Genomic DNA, 21,213 nt, shown 5'->3' with positions numbered 1-21,213 from the left:
CAGATACAAAGAATGTATACCAATTCGTCCATGCCATACCTCATACTTAGCTTTTCATACTTCTATAAACTGGCTTAGTTCAGACTGTGCCAAATACTATCCGAGAAACTCTTCTGAAAGTTCTTCTGCTACGATTAAGCTACTCATTAAACCACAAGGAAACCTCTTTCAACACGTTTTAGATTATATTTATCAGGTTCAAAAAGGGTGCTCGAAATCACCAGTTTTTGAATAGAAAGCTGGAAGTGTCCAGCTGAGATTTAAATTTTCATGCACTCATGGGCAGGGGGCAGACTAGGATCAGAGGAGCAGGAATTTTGTGGGAGGGATCACAAGTTGAGATAAGGCCTCCGACCCCAGGACACTTGTATTCAAAACTCTGAAACAGGAGAAGGAGACAGCTGTGGGCTTTAGAAAAGGGTCACAGCATGCAGTTGCTGGCAGAACTTCACAGGGCATAAGGGGAATAGAACCCGTTGGGACAGAGAGATTTTCAGTTTTCAGCACAGACAATGGGAATTGCTAAGAAGAACAACAGAACTAAAAGGAATGATTAAGAACTCCAGTTCTTTTATTGGTGAGTTTGACATCTGATTAAGGAACACATACATTTGAAGCTTGATACACAGTAGTTCTTGTATACAAACCATGGCAGTACATCAGCAAATTCACAGTGTCAGAGACAACGCAGTTTGAATTGCTCCAGGCTTTCAAGTGCAGTAGATTTGCTGGGAGGAACAGTGGGGATGGAGGACAGTGCAGGATGCCCAGAATCTGTCTCCACCAGCTCAAAATAACCAGTTAATTTCTCCAGACGCTTGCTACAGAAACAGGTTTCTCCAGGGCGATTCACTGAATGGCTACAATGCTGCTTTACAGTGCTCCCACGAGCTTATTTCCTACTCCTTAGAGGAATACTGCTAACTACAGCTCTCATGAGTAACTACAGAGCAGCCCCAGGGAGACTCAGTGGTTAATTTAGATGCTTCTGGAGCGCGAAATCTCCCTTCCCTTTGCTGTCCCTCCCTGACTACCCGCTGTCAGTTAGCAAGTGGTATTCACCCCTGACTCACAGACGAGGAGTTTGACAGTAAGCAGGAAACTGTGTGCTGTCATACATAGCAGATACACATACGCAGCAGATTTTAATTTCATTTTGATCCAGGATGGACTTCTTGTGTTTTGCCATGAAACCATAGGGATAAAATCCTTCCCACTCACTTAGCATCAGGTCCACCCAAGCAAAGTCCATTACATTCGTAAATAAATCCCTGAGAATTCTCAGTAAGGAATCTGTTTGGGTGGACAAGCACGTGATCTGCTTGCACAGATCTGCTAGTGACACACGTAGATTTCAAACGCTTGAAATGCTTTTCACTTACTTTAACAGATATAATAAATTTAAATGTATTTTGTATGGAGAATTCATTTACATATCAAGCCCTAGTTGCTCCTAAAATCTGAATTATTTGGGAAAAAAAATACAGCCTTTACTTCCTTCTCTGATTCAAACTCCAACTGAACTGTATCTAACTTGAGAATAAACACGATTGACTTAATGGAAAACCTTTTTCCATCGGTTCTGTGTAGTCATAGTTATATACACATCCATAACATATAAAGTCCTTATTCAAAATTGCCAGAGTGATAACACGGTAAAGAGATGGTGGTTCTGCATTTGAGAGAACAACTGTGCAGACTGAAGTTCGCTACTATATTAATACAGCACAGGCAAATGCTGTAATTAGAAAATAAAGGCAAGGCAAACAGAGAAATTGTTAATAGTTTTGTGCACCATTCAGGCTTCTTCTCCAATAAAATGATTCTTTAGGGAAGTGATAATGTCTTCATATGTGACCCTGGGACTACTGTAAAATGCCACACATCCATCCCCACAGGTGTGATACTTGCTAATTGCATGGCTATATTTGCAAATTGTTCTATTTTCTACAGTTCTATTCTAATTTTATCACTATTTCTAATGACTTTTACTGTTTCCAGGAGAACACCAGTTAGTTTTTTCTTAATATCAGGACATATATTATTTTTAGGTGAGAATCATTCACATGCTGAATCAGAACACAGAGCACAAATGAAAGACAATGAAAGACAATAACACAATGCTTCCAATGCAAAAAAAAAAAAAAAAAAAAAAAAAGGAAAGTAAGCAGGCAATGTATTAATTTAATGTATTGTTTTAATCTCTTCTGGAAAAACATTTCTGTGATGGCATAGGGCATCAGAGAAATAGAATGGGCTCAACTTGGCATCTGTCAGAAACAAGATATTTCTATTCTGTTTTGGTACCACTATAGGTTCTGTTTGAAGGTAGATGATTTCCAGCGTGAAACACAAAACAAAACAGGCACAACTTCTAACAAAGCAAGCACACAAACCAATTTAGAGTACCCAGAAGAAAAAGGTTGGTACTGAGGAGGCACAACTTTTGCAGATCAAGCAGAGAGGTCAAAAACTCATTTAGAGCTTTGTTCTAGATAATCCTGTATGTCTCATTTCCAGATACATCTAAATAAAAGAGAAAGAAAACTCAAGAAGGAAAACCACGTTACCTATTTGCAATCCTCCATGATCTGATTTCAGGGACATTACCAACTGAACTGCTTGGAAGTACCCACGAGAAACCTTGTTGCTGTTAGATTCCTGTCTGCCTGAAAGGACAGCAATGCATCAGAGCAGGGTAACACGTTGCTTTGTTCTAGCAAACACCAGAAGGCATGGGGATTAGCCCAGGATCTCCAGCCCACATAGAGACCTAGGAGTGACATTCAGTCAAAGAGAAACAGCAATTGCCTAATGGCAGCACTTAGCTCTAGACCTACAGCTTTCCTGTCTGCCGTGTTCCTCTTGGAAGAACAACCTCAAGAACAGATTTTCTCAGGCTGTTCACACTGCTGTTGAATCATCCCAGCCAGGTCAAGGCACCGCAAAATTCGCCATTTCTCAGCAGCCAGCTCTTCCTTGGATACCTGTCCCAGCAGTTTTTTGGCGAAGAGGTTCTGATCCTGCATGAAAAGGCCCACAGCAGACCTTGGGGCTTGAGGGAAGTTCTCCAGGCAACCACTGGTGAAACAGAAATTGATTTTCTTTTCACGTCTCATTCCTGGTCCTCTTTCTTCAACCCAAGTCAGAGGCCTAATATGGAGAAACAGTGGAACAAAAGAGTGTTTATGAAGAAATTGAATCAACAATTCTACTTTAAAACATGTTTTGCAGTACTTACAGAAAATGCTCTAGTAAACGCACCTTTTTAAAATTTCAGTCACTGCACATTCACTTAGGATGTTCTGATCAACAAGCCTTGTGGCTGGTTACAGAGCTGAACACCAGGATACAGCCTAAACATGCAGCCACTGCTGCATGCCACTGCTTTCAGCACACCTAAACTCTCCCCGGCTTTTTCTCTATGGACAACGAAGCCAGACATGTTTGGCCGCCTTGAGAGGAATTGAGAAGTTTAATCCATTCATTCAATTGTGGAGTTGAATGAAAAGTGCAGTTAAACATCTAAACACTTTGTGAGTGATTTAATCAAGGCCTCAATGTTTAGTCGTTCCTCCAGCAAGAATAAACTGTCAGTAAGATACATAATCAGGACCCACAGATTTAAGCTACTGTAGGGAAAGGAAAAAAAAAAAAAAAAAAAAGGGATCCAAACCACAATCTGCAAAAAATGCATAAAGGAAAATCCCCACAGGACTAATAAATGCAAATCTCTCGTGTTTCAGGAAGTCCTAAGGCTGCAGGCCACAGGGGTGCCTGAGGACTGCACCACTGTGTGGTTTTATGTTCTCATTCTCCTTCCCTGAGGCATCTCCTGCTGACCACAGCCAGAGGCAGGCCACTGAGGTGGCTGCTTTTGCTGCATTTTTCCTTATGGCAGCAAATAACCATGGAGGGTTTAGACCACTGCTGTGCGAAGCTGCTTTATCTCAGGTAGGCTGGTGTGAAGAAACCATTGGGCAGATACAGGCAAAGACCTTTCCCATGTAACAGTGGGAAGTGCATGGGATGATCCAAAACAGGCAGTATCAGTATGGGGTCCCATCCCTGGGGTGATCGAGAGCAGATGCACATCAACGGCCAGATTCAAACTTATGCTGTCCTCCACTCTAGCTTGGGGGAGCCACTGAACCAGAAGCACAATCACATAAGTTAGGCAAAATTAAAAAACAAAAAAAGAAAGAAAGAAAAAAAGATAGAAATGGCTGATTTAGATCTGCGAGCAGGAAATGTTGGTTTTACTAATAGATTTATCCTCTTTTGTGATTGGGTTTTTAGTTATTTTCCCAAAGAGATGTTCCACTTGATTGCTAACTAAAACATGTTACTTTTTAATTAACAACTTCCACATTAAAATTTGTCCTTAATCACTATAAAGACACATATGCTGCAACTCTGCGTACTATTTAAGCAATTATGTTGCTTAAGAACCAGGTTTGCATTTCATATCAGAAAATTACTTTTTAATAGCGCTGATGTTTTTTATTAGGCAATTTATCCACTTCCATTTAAGATCTTCATCAAAGCGCTATCTGGTAATGCAAGTAATTAGTCATTTAGTAGCATTAGTGGTTTTATTTGAAAATAACAAACCCGGTATTTTTGGTAGCTAGAGAAAGCCATAACTGATTTGGTTGGACAGTTAACCAAAGAAAAGGAGAGTTAAGAAAGAAAAGGAGAGTTAAATTGAACACTGAGAAACCACTTTTACACTGATTTCAAAAGGAAGCACTACTACGAAAAAAAACCCACACTGATTTTATAGAGTCATTTTGTCTTTCCAGATTTTAGGCCATCACAGCTTACACAGCTACATTTCCTTCAGATTAGAAGATATTTAATCTTTTCTGACTCTCTGTTGCCTCAGTGATAAGTAACCATGCTGCTTGAACATGCTGAAAAACCAAAATGAAGAAAATACCCTTTGTACCTACCTGCAGAAGAATTAACCTGGTTTCATGCTTGAAAGCGTTCTGGATCCACTCAACTTAATATTTTAAGCAACATTTGATACAGAAAGCATGTTTTACTTTTTTTTTTTTTTGGGTATTCATGCTGAAGTTATTTTTTTAGACTCCATAAGCTTCATTCTCAATACAATTTCAAGCAGTTATTGCAATACAATTGCAATCAATACAATTATTCAAGCAGTATGTGTTCAGAAAATGTCTTCTGTTTCTTCTAAACTCCTGTTTCACATGTTGAAAACACCAGTAATCTTTATTTACTAAACAATCAACAAGGGCTGCCTAACCTCACATGAGAACTAGACTTTATTTCTAGCTAACATCAGAACAGATGTTGCACAGATCATTATCTTTCAAGCTTGCAGTAAAACATTGACATTTATTGAATCCAGGCTCTATAACAGTAGGACAGGCACTGCAGTCCCACACCAGCCGTACTGTCAGTTGAGGTCTGCCTTTTCCTGGATTGCTTAACATTTTACCGCAGAAAGGCTGTCAGCTCAACTGCCTTGGAAACACAAAAGAGACAGAGGTCATCTCTCAGATAACTGAGCTTGGGATGTTAATGCGCATCTCCAAAATCCATCTGAGACAGATTAGCAGCCAGTGCAGGCTATGCAGCAGGGACATGCCATTGCCTCTGCACAAATCCCTGCTCAAACAAGCAGAACGCAGGCTGCTGTGCTCTGCACCTGCTGCTTTTTCTAAGGCAGAAAGTGGGCTGAATTAACCTGATTTCTCAAGGTTAGTGTATTTATGTCTTTCAAAGAAGGGTGTGCTAGCTTTCAGGAAAGCTGCAGAGCTTTCCCATCCCTTAAGCAAGATAGAACTTGAGCACGTGAGAGCTGTAAGTTCATAGAGCTGTGGGTTCATAACTTCACTTGGAGAGTGGTGGGCCAAATTCCCTCCTGTTGTACGTTCACTGACGTCAGTGGGGGAAGGTCAGCAGGAAACGCAGTGCAGAGACCGACAGGCATACTGGCACGCTATGTAACTTTCCAGCCAGTGTTAAGTTATCCTGAAGCATAAAACAACTGTCACGGGGATCATGAAAATGCTTATGGTGACAAAATACTTACTGACTGACCCACATGCAGACTTAGCCGTGAGCTAAGAAAAGCAGCTATCTGTCAGCTGTGTTGCAAGAAAAATAATCCAGAAACAGTTCCGTACCTAGTAAATATCATACATGGCAGCTAAGGACTACTTAGAGACAGGGCAGCCAGGGAAATGCTTAAACCATCCACTAGTTCCACCTGCTGGAATTAGTTCAAAATCTCACTCTACACTGAGCTTTACAGATACTCTCCTTACTTCCAAATTGCTAAGAGGGTAAACATGGATGGTGTATGGATTTCTGTAGTTAAGAGAGGACAGAACTTACTTTTTTATTTAGAGAGGAAGAAAGATCACTAAGACAAGATGCTTTTATCACATCATAAACTGAAACGGGCTTTGTAGGAGCTCAACAAAATCTGCAGTGAAACCAATGGACCAAGTGAGCCTTGATTTTTCTCTGCCCAGACATATAGTTCTACAGATCATTATTCTACATACAAAAGGTAATTCATTATGAACAAAGGTAGGTCAGGATGTTTTCCTGTGTGGTCATCTTTTCCCTGGTTCTCCCTAGTCTTCTCATTTGCCCATAAAGGCAGAACACACTTTATGGAAAAACAGGAAAAGAAAGGAACAAACTGTTCTATCGCCATTCCTACCCGCTAGGAAACACACAGAGACCGGTAACTTCTCTGTATCTTTTAAAGTCAGACAATTCTTACAGCTCTAGCATGCTTCAGCCTTTTTTCAACTTCAACTTACTTGAAAAGGAGATGACTTCCATGCAGATGGTCCACAATAATCAAAATTAAGAGTTTCCAGCAAAATTCAACAACATACTGTGCACTGGGTGGGTACTTAGTTCTCAACATGGCGTGCTCATAAAATATTTAGAAACATATTTTTTAGCAAGGTCACTAATAAAATGCTACTTTATAGCAAGGTTATTGTTAACGTAATAAAATGGAGATCTAATTCAGCATTATAAATTGTAGTATCAGTAGAGTTTTCTGCAAGGAAGTCATATAACAGCAGCTGGACAAAATAATAAGTAATCCTGGCTGCTGGATTCTCACTCTCACAGTCTGACAGACTGGTGAAACATAAATGAAAAACAAACAAACAAGTACAAAACAAGATACGGAAAATAGACTGATGACCCATTCAGGAAAAATCAATGTCAGTACTCCAAGACAGACATTAATCGAGAGCAGACCTCTCTGTAGCATCAAAATACAGTGCTTAAAATGTGTCATTTTCTCTTAACCTTCAGCTAGTAGCACACAACTACAGCATTACAGTGCTACAGGCTACGTATTATGACTACTCCACTGGGTTTTCAAATAGTCATATATTTCTAACCTTTAAACAAGGGTTAGTGTTCAACATACATCTACAATGTGTACTGTTAAACAAAAAATATCCTGCCTCTGAAAACCTTTTCTGGATGCAAGAAAAAGGCTTTTCAATCTAAGGCACAGGAAATGCATAAATGCATTATGAACCCATTCCCACATTCAGACATCAGGAAAGAACTTTTAAAACATTCTTGTGCTCTTCCACAGACATTGCTTGGTTGTGGCTCTTCTTTACCATGACTGCTACAGGAAATACTCTTAGGTCTCTTTTGCTTGTAACGCTCTAAAACCAGTTCTAAAAACATATTCTATTTCCATGAGAGAAAGGATGTAGACCTCCTACAGATGATACCCAAACAGGCTGGTTCATCTGCTGCCATAACCATTACTCACCTCTTGTTTGCAGTCTGAAAATGGACAGTCATTCTAGAATAATTCTTATCCTTCTGCTCTTCTCTGGTGGCAGAGGTAACAGTGAGGTCTCCAAAGAGGTCAATCAGCCAAGTCAGTCGGGCAATTCCACTGAAAGCTGGGAACCCTGCTTTTGTTTCATCGAGGACACTGCCTGGTGCAATAGCAACAGAAAGACTTGAGAAATGGAAAATAATAATGTGTGCTGCACAGTAAAGGCTGAAGAAATTGCAGTATTGCAGGCTTAGAGAGCAGGGTGTAAAAAGGCCATCAGTGGATGAACTGAGTAGCAAATCAACAAACATGACTGACCTTGAAATGGATTTGTTGGAGTGCTATGACAGAGAACACTGTACGAAGTACATACGCAATATGCCTTAAAGATGTGCTGAGGACAGAAGGGCATATGTGGATTCACACAGAGAGAAAGAAATGCACAAAAATCTCTCCCATCACTTCCATCACTAGTGTGGAAGGCTAGAAGTCTCCACTGGAAATGTGGACATGTCCTCAGAGCTCATATTGGTATTAGAATGAGGGAGCTAGTTGATATCACCAAAGCACAGGAGAGGTGAAGAGACGATCCGCCCCTTGAAAAATACAGGGTTGCTTTCTTCACAAGCGGTAGTAGAAAGAGAATAGAAAATAGGTCACAGATGACAACTAGTAAGGCAAGTGTTTTCCAGACCCTTCTGTAATTTAAAGGAAAAATCAAGAGGTGATATTTGTGTGTTAAGTCAATTTATAGGCAGACTGTCATCTAAAAGGTCTGGTCTGGAAGGCCTGGATTCATTTCTGTGGCGCAAGCCAACAAATCTGGTTGAACTTCAATTTCCACACAACTACTGACCTGTGAAATGCAACGTTCCCTTCACTAGGTCTTTCCCAGCCACCTCCTTTTTCAGCTGCTTGTATTCTTCAGTCAGAAGTTCAATATGTTCCACATGGAGGACTTTACCTGTCATTAATAAATAAATAGTGAAATCAGGCCAGATTAAATAAGAACTTTCTGTATGAAACACATCTAAGCAGTAAAGGCTTCACCAGCCACCAGTGGGAGCTCACTTAAAAATGCTCTCACAATTGGCTTGCAAAATTTTGTTTGGAGGAAAAGAAAATGCAGGCCCTATGTTGAGGCATCTGTTTGGGTTTGTGATTTTCAGGAGATAACGAATGCAGTGACCACAGTAACAGTATCCACTATGTTCAACAGAAATGCTGCAACAAAACCCAATACCCAATTAAAGCTGAAAAATCAGACTTCAAAGTAAAAGATGGGTGAATTCTTGTCCCCTTTCCTCTCATGCTTCCTGTTCTGCATTCTTCTTCCCAGAGTAGAAGGATAGAAGACGAAGCATAAAAACATAGCACAATACTTAGACCGAGATTGTAACAATATGATAAAAACTACCCCTCCCACTGTAATTAATTGGGCTACTCTGGAAAAAATGCCATCTAATAAAAATTAAATCTGGCTCTCATTCAGTATCTTTTTTTTTTTTTTTTTTGGTAAGTTTTCAAGAGAGTCAAGCTGCTTAAAGTAGTTGCTGCTGCTTCAAGAGCAGAGGTATTAATTTTGCTCAATGGGAACCCATTTTGCTAGCAACAAGGCAGCAAGTTGGTGTCGGAATAAGGAAAGCACAAAGCAGAAATCCTATACCTTCAGTATTTTAGGACAAAAGTTTTTAAGAAGTGATAATATAAACAGTGCAGCCTATCCAAATGATTTGCACTCTGATTCTGCCAACATTGTTCTTTTTCTTGAGTCCATTTACCGGCCTCAGCCGAACTGCCACCTTCTCATCCATTGTACTGCAGGGATGGGGCCACAGGCTTTCTGCAGTTAAAAACATCTTGCTTGGTTAAAAACATCTTTCTTTCAAACTGGGATGTCTTGCTGGACTGCAAATGCATAAGCAGTTGTGTGTGACCAGCAAGTCGCAAATGCTAGAAGCTAGAGGAGCTGTTTCCAGCTTTATTTTCAGGGAAAAGACAGGGAGGTGCATAGTCCTAAGGCTATGTTTATTAAATGCCCGACTATCACTGTGATGGAACTTCTCTTCAACAGCACTAGCAGTACCAGAAGCTGACCTTTAGTGACGTTAAACACACCTTACCCTTAGCTTTGACATCTGTGTATTTATTTCCCTGTTGGCACACATCTTAAATCCTAGGCTGACATCTCAGACAGGCATACTGCCTTGCATACTGTAACTAATAGTAGACTGGAGGGTCCTGCCTTTGGGTTTGATGCCTTTAGTGCTATTCAGTAGGTAATGCTGCTTGCAGCACTGAGAAGAAATTCCATTACCTTTTTGCTCAGCCATCTCCCAGAGCTCGTGGGCTGCCTTAGCAGACAAAGCCATGGGGTACTCAACAAGGACATGTTTCCCAGCTTCTAAAAACATTCTGAAAGGGATACAAGATCAGTCTTTAAAAAGTGTACTGTCATAATCATTTCTCACTGTGCTAGCTGATTCTCACTGACATGAGCTAGCAGTGTGCGCCTGCAGCCTGGAAGGCCAACTGTGATCTGGGCTGCATGAAAAAAGGGGTGGCCAGCAGGGAGAGGGAGGTGATTGTCCTCCTCTGCTCGGCTCTTGTGAGGCCCCATCTGCAGCACTGCATCCAGGCCTGGGGCCCCCAGCACAAGAAGGACGTGGAGCTCTTGGAGCAGGGCCAGAGGAGGCACTGAGATGATCAGAGGGCTGGAGCAGCTCTCCTGTGAGGAAAGGTTGAGGGAACTGGGATTGTTTAGCTGGGAGAAGAGAACGCTGCAGGGAGACCTCATTGTGGCCTTCCAGTGCTTGAAGGGAGCGGATAAACAGGAGGGGGAACGGCTGTTTGTGAGGGTGGATGGTGATGGGACAAGGGGGAATGGTTTTAAAGTGAGACAGGGGAGGTTTAGGTTGGATATTAGGAGGAAGTTTTTCAGCCAGAGGGTGGTGAGGCACTGGAACAGGTTGCCCAAGGAGGCTGTGGATGCCCCATCCCTGGAGGCATTCAAGGCCAGGCTGGATGTGGCTCTGGGCAGCCTGGTCTGGTGGCTGGCAACACTGCCCACAGCAGGGGAGTTGAAACTAGATGATCTTTGAGGTACTTTTCAACTCAGGTTATTCTATGGTTCTATGAACCCATTACATGGCTTATGTGGTACTTCAGGGAAGTCACAGTCATTACTTCAGGTTTCTGTCTCTCCTCAGGTGTCCACGTGTTCTCCTGCAACAGCTTTACATTGACTCTTTGTGCTCCTAAATTAACATGGAAGGTGGAGGCAAGGGAAAACAACAGAAAAAGCAATACAAAATACCTGATGGCTTCTTCATGGCTTTTGTTCTCTGTGCTGATAAAGGCTGCATGAATCTCTTTGCTGCTCAGAGCATCTTCCAGGCTAATCTGCTTGGCCTCATTAATATTGCCAAAACTTCTCCTGTGTATTTTGCATAAATACAACCAGAGCATAATTATTTCAGTTCTTTCTTCCCAATTGCACATTCTGCAGCAGCACTTACAAACTGCTGCTACGGACCACTGAGATAAACGAAGGCAGAGCAAAGGAAGTTTGTGATCCAGGAAGGGCAAAGCACTTACAGACAGAAGAGGAACACAAAAAAGAACAAAACAGATGGGTCAGTGTGCAGGTGGTGATATCAGTAGCCCACCTGTTGAAACATATTTTTAGAAGCATCATAAAAGGAGCAGTTTTATAAGAGTAATTTGAGGGAGGACAGTGTTCCTGCGGGAGAACTACTCCTCAGTGTTGGCCACATGGTCAAAAGCACCTGAGTTGGCAGGACTACATGCAATGCAATGGACAAAACAAACACTTGGCTGTGATGGCTTGTGACCTGCAGCACATGCACCATGCCAGTACTAAGGCAAAGGCTCTCTTGGTCAACACACTAAGCATGTCTCCACATGAAAACAAAACATGCACCAACAGCAAATGCCCCTCACATTAGTAAACAGAGCATACACTTGGCTGTGTTATGGTAGATGACTCTGAGAACAAGGATAGGCCATAATCAGGTCTTGAAAAGAAAGACAGGCAATGCTTGTGTGTGACTGGAATGTGAAGAGAAAGGCAGTACATACACACAAGCAAGCTGCCTATTAACTGTGCATTTCAATAGAATTGTTTCTCAACAGAAGTAGTGGAAATCCTATCCTTAGTGGGTTCCAGACTAGCTGTAGCCCTAACAAAGGCATCAGAGAACCAGGACTGCATTTGGCAGGGAGATAAATTGGATGACCTACTGGATCCTTTCAGTCTCAAACAATCTGACTACATGACTTAAATATAGCTGGAAAAAAATACATTCACAGTTTGAAACCCACACATGTGCCCGTAACTATTTAAAACTTTCATGCTTTATTGTTATGGAGCAGAGAGTCTAGCAGGAATACTAAGAAGGAAGTATAGCATAACAGTCCCACTAAATTTCTGTTGCTCCAATCTGGCAAGAAAAAATAACATTGCTCTCTGAAAGGCAGCCTTACTGTAAGTACTAAATTGTGGGAGTTTCTTTAAAGTTACAGTATCTGGTTTTAAAAAAAAAAAGAACTTAATGATGAAATTGCAGTGTGAAGAGCTTTACAACAAATATTTTCATAAAATTTTATCTTCAATACACTTTTAAAATTTGTAAACCTTATGTTTTTTAAACATTTCTGAAAGTTTCATACAGACTTTAGCTCATTAGTATAAATATTGTACGTCTGTACATCCTGAACCTACACGAGATTTAACCCAGACAGAACTGCATTTGTCACACAAATTCTGTGGTGAGAAGGTCTCTTACTTTTTATTTTAAAGAGAGTCACTTCTGCAAGGTATCTCGACAAGGTAGCCTATTTGTTCTCTCCTGCAAAGCTTTCTGTACTCATTTCCCAGCTGACACTCAGAATGACAGACACATTTGCATTAATTTTCCCTTTGCAGACAGCATTAAGAGAAATATAACATTTCTGATACTCACTCCCTGTCCCCACCAAATTATGTCCTCCATATTAAAAGGCATGTACACCAGAAGAAAGAAACATTACAATACACACATTAAGAAGAAATATCTAACCTGGATACAAATCCAAGGAGCTTCAGATGCTCTGAAGGGCTAGCAGGCATTGGATTCATCAAATCTCGAATCCGTGCTAAGCCAGCAATTCCAACTCCAACCACCACAGTCCCAAACATTCTGTTAATCTGACTAGAGGAAAAAAGAAAAACACAACATTTTTTTCACTTAAGAGAGAGAGAAGCAGCTCTCTATTTGGGGGGGAGGGGGATTGGGAGGATGGATTATTCTTTAACTCTGCTTTCATATAGCCAAACCTTATTCAGATGTCAGCAAGTAGCTAACAGAAATGTAATGCAATAGGCTACTGAGTTCACTCAAATCCCTTTGAAATGTGTTCAAGTGGTTCATCAAATCACAGAACTTTTCTTAAGACCTGTATATAGCTAGCATATCACAGCCCCAACAGAAAGTCCTTCCTTTCCATGAATGGATGGCAGACTTTAAAAGTGAGACATTTTTCTATTTATATAATAGCTTCCTTTCTGGAAAGAAGCCAAAAAGTTCTGCAAATCCAGCGGAGTTTTATATAAAGCCAGCTGACTTTCTGAGAGTATGCAATACAGCCTGTCCTGGGCTGCCATATGGCCATTAACTGCACAGCAGCACAGCCAAAGTATTCTTAGACAGAAAGCAAAGAACATTTATCTTGTCTTCCCCGATGTAACTGCTGGTATGTCCTACACTGCCAAGATGCAACCAAACATCTGATAACTTGGTCAAGACGTTTGACATTTCCATGCATGAAGAAAGCTGTGTGATCTCTTTAATGACAAGCAGGCATGGCTTAAAGATTTATATCTCCCAAGTGCATATCCCTACCACAACAGCATCACAGGGAGGATGAGCAGGGCAGTACTTTCATGGGCCAGTCCACTGGTGATGAACTCTTTGTATTCTGATTTGCCATCAATGTGTTGAAGCTGAAGTCAATTAGCATAACCTTAGAAACCTCTAATGAGAGCTGTTCATCTACCGCAAGGACAAGTAATGCTTTGTAAAGTAATTCTAAAATTTATGGGAAAAAATAGCTTTAAGACAATCCAAGTCAGCCTCTGTTTTTTTGTGTTTTTTTTGTTTGTTGTTTTTTGTTTGTTTTGGGGTTTTTGTTTGTTTGTTTGTTTGTTTGTTGTTAATTTCATCCAACTGAAGCTTCCCTTCAGACCCTGCTTCTTCTTTTCTGGTGTCCCTCCCTCCACTGCCCTGTGTAGCCCTCTGCCATTTCACTATTCATTTCCAAAAAGCACATGGCTTCAGCTCCTCTACCCCCTCCCATCAGAAAGCTCTAGGCAGCAGTAATATCCATCTTTACCATGGCCATCTTTGAAGCTCTTCCTTGGACTCCTTCTTGTATTCAATACACTTCTTTGCACCACGGAACACAAAACTGGACAAAGCTCTGCAGCTGTAGCCATGTCCTTTCTAATGCAGTCCAGAACACTGCTGACCTTTGCAAGAAGAGGACAATATGGACTGAGGTTCAGTTTGTCCACCACCTTCTGCAAGGTACTTTCTGGTGTTCCAGCCAGGAACTGGTGCACAAGGGTTATTCCATTCTAGGCACAGCTCTCTACACTTGCCTTTACTGGAATTCATGATGTGCCATTTCTTCAGCATGCCCAGACCCCTCTAAATAGCAGCTCTTTTTACTGGTGTACCGATCACTCCCCAGAGTTTGATTTTACTCACAGAATGGCTGAAGGTGCACTCAATCCCAACATCCAGGTGGTTAGTAATGATATTAAATACTATGGGCCATGATATCCCTTGAGGGATGTCACCAATTGACTGTGCAAATTTGATGGCTATTGCTTGAACTTTATGTCACAGATCACAAATATTTGAGCCAGTTTTCCACACACCATACAGCTCACGTACTCAGTCCACATCTCACCAATTTGGTCATAAGAATACTACAGAAGATCACATCAAAGGCCTTGCTAGAGTCAAACTTAAAAACTATTCACCATTTTCTTCTTGTCAACAGCAGCAGTCATCTCATCACGGAAGGTGATTGGATTGGTCAGGCACTATTTGCCTTCAGTAAATCCAATAGTGGCTGTTCGCAAACATCTTCTTGTACCTTACATGCTTGCATGTCTTCCAGGAGGATTTGCTCCATTGCTTTCCCAGTGACCAAAGTGAGGGTAACCAGCCTACAATTCCCATGATACTCACTTTCCTACCTTGAAAACAAGGCAAACACTTGCCTTTTTGCCTCACAGTAACATCGGATGTCAGGGACTGCTGCATGTTCAATGAGCAAAAGAGCTATATCACTGTCCATCTCTGCTGTGGGTAATGATCACAGAATCACACAGAATCACAGAATGGCCGGAGTTGGAAGAGACCTCAGGGATCATGAATCTCCAACCCCCCTGCCACACGCAGGGCCACCAACCTCCAGTGATATATTACCACAGACTGTTAGTCGGTTCTGAAACCTGGGAGGCCTGAGAACAGACTGGTGAAAGCCAAGGTATAAAAGGCGCTAAACACTTTCAATTTTCACTTGCCTCTGGCCCAATGGAACAGCAGGCCCACGTTTAGTCTTGATGCCACAGAAGCCCTTCCTGTTGCTAGTTTAAGCGCCAGCTGAGCTTTGCCTTCCCAGCTTCATCACTGTAATCCTGGTGCTGTCTCTGTGTCTCTCCTAGGAAGTCCTGCCTGATATCTGCCTCCATGTACTTTCTCTGTGTACCTGAGGTCAGTCAGATGGTTCCTGTTGATCCACACCAGCTGAATCATGAGAACAGCTTTCCAATATGGTGAGAACAGCCTTATTCCGTAACTTCAGAGGATACAAACTGAAGGACAAGATGTCTGCATACACATAAGCTCAAGAAGATAATGCAGAGTCAGTGGAAACTCACTGCTAAACACTGATAAGAAAGAATTGATGCCCTGTTGTGGAAGATAGGACAGTGAAACAGATGACTCAGCTCAACACAACACCAGTATGAGCTGCTTCAGGCTAACTCCCCTTAAAAGGTTGGAAGTCCACAGCAAAGGTAAACTACTAGTCCATTGACTACCAGAGGTCCTCACCACATTTTAAAGACGCACGCTCAAGAGCGTGGGTCAATATGTTAACGATTTCTTGGAATTCTGGCCCATTTTCTTGGAATGTAATGAGTATGTGTACATTATGTCTTTAAATACGTACCTACAGCTTTTCTTGGTGTGCGAGTTAGGACATATCCCCCTCGCACCCAGTGCTGAAATAAACATACTGCTTCATAACCTTACGTGGATTATAGAGTTTGATTTCACACGTCACAGCATTCTGTCACATTCGGCTTGCTATACACCAGAGTACTTGTGCTCTCTGCCCTCCAAGGCAGCCTCCCATGAGATCTTGTCAAGCACATCCGTAAATATCCAAAAACCACTCTTCTGAAACCTATGGTTGTCACTCTTTAAATTCTGATTCATAAAGGACTCCAGTATAGACCAGGACCAAGTCAATGGAGGCTTAGAAGTGGTCCTGCTAGAGAACAGTAAATCGAGGCCTTATTTTAAGTTCAGGTATTTTCTAGGTTATGGGAGTTTTAAGCTGTTACTATTTGCCTACTGCCCTTAGTGGGACTAATGGTTGCATGGCAGACAAATTCCCCTGACCTCCTACAGCCACCCTGTTTCCAAGTACTGCTGTATCTGTTGGTGAGATGCTAACACCAGTTTCATCTAAGGAAAGAAGATGTGGGAGCTGTCTTCTTTCCACCACCACAAATAAAGAACATTTCACCAAATACCAGTGTTTTTGCATCTCCTTTGAAGAGCTCTCCTGCTTTCATCTGAGAAAAAACTTCTGACCTCCCAAAAAGTGAAATTTAAGGGAGTCAAGATGATTTCAACCAAAGAACAAAAGCTGTTACTAAGCAACCTGTTGCCACAGCAACTAGCTGCGAGGCACAGTGAGCAGGCTCCCAAGGTTTTCCAGGTTAATACAGTATTCACACAAACAGAGACAGCTACGACATGCACACTGCAGAGCTTTGCTTATGTGCATAGCCAAGAGAAAAATCATGGTGTCTGCATCCCTGCTGATGGTTTTTATTACCCTCATTTTGTTCACACAATGTATCTGGAAACTGCTTAGCGAGAAAGGTAAATTGGATGTTTTGTTTTCACCTACCAAAGCAGAATAAAGAATATTCACCTAAGAGCCCAGATGAATATATGAAAATTTACTCATTATTTCAAGCTTTTATGCTAGAATAACAACTACAGTTATCTTTCAGTTACAAAGCTGATGAAAGAGAAAGCCCAAACCATAAACTGCTGTGCCTGCCTTTCATGCCTTCTTCTTAAAACCTGTCATCTCAGTTAAAGCTTCGACAAGGCTGCTGAATCTTGGCTCCTGTAGTACTGGGGGAAAAAAAAAAAAAAAAAAAGTAGTGATACAACAGTACATTGGCCAGCACCAAAGGGTCCAGCATCCAGGAGACCAGCATGACACAGAAGTTACCCTGAGAACAGCATTTAGCTGAAGAGGCTCATTTATGCCACACAGATGTATCATAACCCCATCACCCTCCTGCTCTCTGTCGAGCTTTCTGTGCTTGTGCTGCTTGTTTCCTCCATTGGATAGCTGTAAACAGGTATGCAGCAAAATGTATTCTCTATGCATTCTTAGGAAATTCAGTAGTAAAAGGAATATTCAGCAACAGAACTGGCAATGGAGCATGTCCGAAAGGATTGGTCACACAGCAAATGCATTCCTCCCTGGTGCAACCACAGCAGGACTTCAGCCTTTACATCTCAAAAAACTTTCTAGTGCTCACACAGGTAAGCTTTACCTCCATTTGGTGCAACATCACTAAGGCCATGCAAAACCAATGCACAGGCATGATAAAAAGACAGATCTTAATTATCGCCCTACTCACTAAATATTTTTCATGCCATATCTACACACTGCAGGTAACAGGTACCTTCTCTTATCACACACCAAGTGTTTTAATAAAGCGTCACACATTTCCTGCAGTTTTTCAAGTCTCATTCCCACAAGTACAAATGAGTGACTCACATTAGAAATCAAAATATTTTGCAATCAGTTTCACCTGCAGCAGCACTATCACACTGATGTGAGAAGCCTTCCTCGAGCAATTCCAATCCAGTCTAAGTGTGCTGCTTCAAATGACTGCTACACGTACCAGGAGAAGCAGAAACCTTGCATATCAGTACTTAATCTGAATATGCTGCCATGAAGGTTAGCAAAACTTTGCATATTCAATAGCTGAAACATTTGATTCCCACAGTTATTGAATGGTAATTGTTAGTTTCTCCAGTGTCCCCTTCTGTAGAAGTCATATCCTTGCTTACATTAGATCTCTATCTCTCCAGAGCTAGAGTCCTCACATGTTGTCACTTACTCCTACCACTTAAAAACACAGAATGCAACCACCAGCAGTAGATATATTATACATCATCATACATACAGTAGCCTGGTGACTGTATTCTGCTACTGCTATGAGAAACAGGGAGAGGAGGAATTCCTACATTCAGATGGCCGGCAACTGGGGAGACCGGGATGCAGGGGCAGTTACCGGACTGATTGAGCATCCGAGCCCAGCCGCTAGAGGGATCTACTGGTAGACCACATCCTGCTCAACCAGAGAAGTCAGCAGGACGAGGCTGCTGGTGCTACGTTCATGCAAGTGCCCTGAACGCCTGTGATCTATGGGGCCAGCCACATACATGTCCGTATACGGTATATGTCTGTGCTCCGTGTGAATGAGCTGACAGGGAATACATTTTCATCCACACTACTGGTTGGACCTGAGAGCATGGAGCTAGAGCAGCCTCACCCCTCCCAGACTTTCAGATCCAGCCCAATATATTCCCCTAATATAACCCAGATTTGTTTGAGGGAGTTCCTCAGAATTTATTTTGCAGCAGACTTGTGGATTAGACAGATAATGTTTTCCCTATTATGGCAGTAAAGCCTAGAGAAGGGGTTGTGGCACCTTTCTCAGCAAAGATTTTTAGGGGAACACCAGACAGCGGGTGTAGAAATGACAAGTTGAAACACTGAGAATCCTTCCAGAGCTACATCTCTCATTTCAAACACCCAGAGTCCTGAAGATGCTGTACTTGAGATGTTAGTTACATTTTACTGCTGACACCGCCACATTTTACTCTCATACTGCAAGACACATCTGCCTGGAGCAGAAAAAGCAGAAGTTGAACAGTATGGCTTTTGTTGGTGTAGTTTAGAAAAGAGAAGAACAGCACAAATACTCCCATTTAGCACATTTTTTAAAAGCATAAACACCTTTTGTTCTAGAGGGGACTACTTAAACACTTCAGCCTTTGCATGCAGTGAAGCCTAGTGTTGTAAATACGAAGCATATACAAAGAGTATATACAAATTAGAAGTAAACCTGGCATGGGTCACTTTCATCAGTCCTAACTAAAGACAGAACTTGAAACAAAAAAGGAGAAACAAAATGGAGATGGAGAAAGTAATTGTTTGAACACTAACATGCTAGAGCAGCAGTTTGTGGTTTTGCTCTACTTTGCTGCAACCATGAGATAGTACCCTTCTGCAAGAAAGAGATTATCAAGAAGGCAACGCCCAGCACTCTATCACTGTTACTTCTCTTCCAGAACACAAACAGAAAATGAGAACCAAAGATAAGTAACCTCAAAAATCTGTCAGACCCATTTACCATCCTTTACCATCCATCCACCTGTTTCAGAAGAAAACAGCACCTAGTAGTTTCAGAGCTGTCCTTGAGCTGCTTATAACAGTCTTACCAACCCTCCCCAAGCATTTGTCCTTTGCTAGCACCCCTTTTTTGGCTAGCACATCTCAGTCCACAACTTCCTGGCAGGCACACAGAGCCTGGTAGGTGAGTTAAAACTTTGAGGCACCAACTCTCACAGAGGTTTACCATCAGACAACAGTCTCTCATCCTGACTGGCCCTACTACACCTTGGAATAGCCAGAGTAAGCTTCTCTTCCTGGCTTTTAAATGCAAACATCTGCATGCTTTTACAATTACAGGCATGTTTACTTGTCCAGGCTTTCTGATGAAATTCTGTTTTTCCAGCTGGCTTCCAAAGCTGAAGTTGATATAGTTAGATTGAGATCTAGCCAGCCATTCATTGTGTTACAGGTGCCCAACAAACACCTTCACTAAAAAGTGAAAGTTAACAATAAATGATGACTTATAACCAATATACTGTCTCCAGCATTAATAACTGAGCAGAGTGGAAAAATTTTACTAAAGCATACTTGTTGCAGCCTAACTCCACCAAGTCCAGAGTCCATAGCTGCCCTGACTCACATCCCAGAAAGGCTGCACTCCACATCCTGCAACTCCATACAGGCAGTAAAAACTTTTCACAAAACTCATAAAACTGTGAGAGGTACTGTGAGAAGCTGAAGATCTGTCTTTAATACATCAGATCTTCCACCCTGTGGAATCAGAAGTGCTGTGAAATACCGGTGTGAGCATGAATGATCATCTTGTCCTGTTGCTTTTCTCCATCCCTAGTGAGCCTTTGAGGTTCAGATTTGGTCAAAGAGTCAGAAGAGAAAAAAAACAAAGCAAGTAACACTTTTGAGGCAGAGTTCCAGAGACAGACATACAAAGAAACCAAGTCCTTCTTGGTCTGGCTTGTTTTGTTTCAAAATCTGCCCTGAGATACTGGAATATTGTATTATTTCAGTGAGGGGGTGGGGGGAATAACGGTGATTTGTGGGGCCAGTTTCAATGGTGGTCCTTGCCTACTGTACATGCTTTGCAAGAGACAACTGATTTCTACAGGTGACTGCAGATGGCCAAACTCCTTTTGAATGTATCTGCACTGCTAGCACCAAAACTGGCCAGGAAAGAACTGAGCTCACCTTTCAGCACTCCAAAAAAAAAAAAAAAAAAAAAAAGCTAAGCGCAAGAAATGAAGGGATCCAGTTTTGATTTAATAAAAAATATACTATTCAAAAAAGCTCTTGAAATTTCCAGGAAATACTCTGGAGAGAATTAGAGTCTTGTGAAACTCCTGGGTGGATGAATAATCCCACATAAGAACTATTAGTTAACCAAAAGGCTGCGGTTAATTAGTAAAGGAAAGAGCCACAAGCAATCTCAAAGAAGTTATTTTGGGCTTTAGTGTGCTATAACAATATTTGAAAGTGAATTTATACATGGTTATAGAAGAAGAAAAGAATGTTTTAATAGACAAGTGTCAATTTCTTTAAAGCCCAAGTTTAGATGAGCATTCAGAAGAATGAGCTGTAGTATGGAGCGATCAGCAATTCACAGATCCTGTTTTTTCCATGGGATCAAACAATAGTATTGCTACAGTTCAAGT

General features: G+C 41.5%; 1 protein-coding gene across 3 annotated transcripts in view; it reads right to left on the bottom strand.

The window, feature by feature from the left end:
* Window positions 1–550: 550 nt before the first annotated feature.
* Window positions 551–21,213, bottom strand: part of BLVRA (biliverdin reductase A) — a 30,196-nt gene continuing 9,533 nt past the window's right edge. For 2 of the 3 annotated variants that reach the window (XM_003207332.5, XM_010713110.4), the window contains exons 2-7: window positions 12,892–13,023; window positions 11,127–11,246; window positions 10,128–10,225; window positions 8,667–8,774; window positions 7,799–7,970; window positions 551–3,153 (exon numbers count right to left, since the gene is read on the bottom strand). In XM_003207332.5, the coding sequence (XP_003207380.2) occupies window positions 2,880–3,153; window positions 7,799–7,970; window positions 8,667–8,774; window positions 10,128–10,225; window positions 11,127–11,246; window positions 12,892–13,010 (891 nt within the window). In that variant the 5' untranslated portion in view covers window positions 13,011–13,023 and the 3' untranslated portion in view covers window positions 551–2,879. Of the gene's footprint in view, window positions 3,154–7,798; window positions 7,971–8,666; window positions 8,775–10,127; window positions 10,226–11,126; window positions 11,247–12,891; window positions 13,024–15,592; window positions 15,729–21,213 lie in introns of those variants that run through there. The other variant, XM_010713109.4, reaches the window with a different exon arrangement.

Source organism: Meleagris gallopavo, chromosome 6 (genome assembly GCF_905368555.1).
Source record: "Meleagris gallopavo chromosome 6, MGAL_WU_HG_1.1, whole genome shotgun sequence".
NCBI lineage: Eukaryota > Metazoa > Chordata > Aves > Galliformes > Phasianidae > Meleagris > Meleagris gallopavo.
Note: the sequence above shows the minus strand (reverse complement) of the source record. Positions and strands in the feature narration are given on the sequence as shown.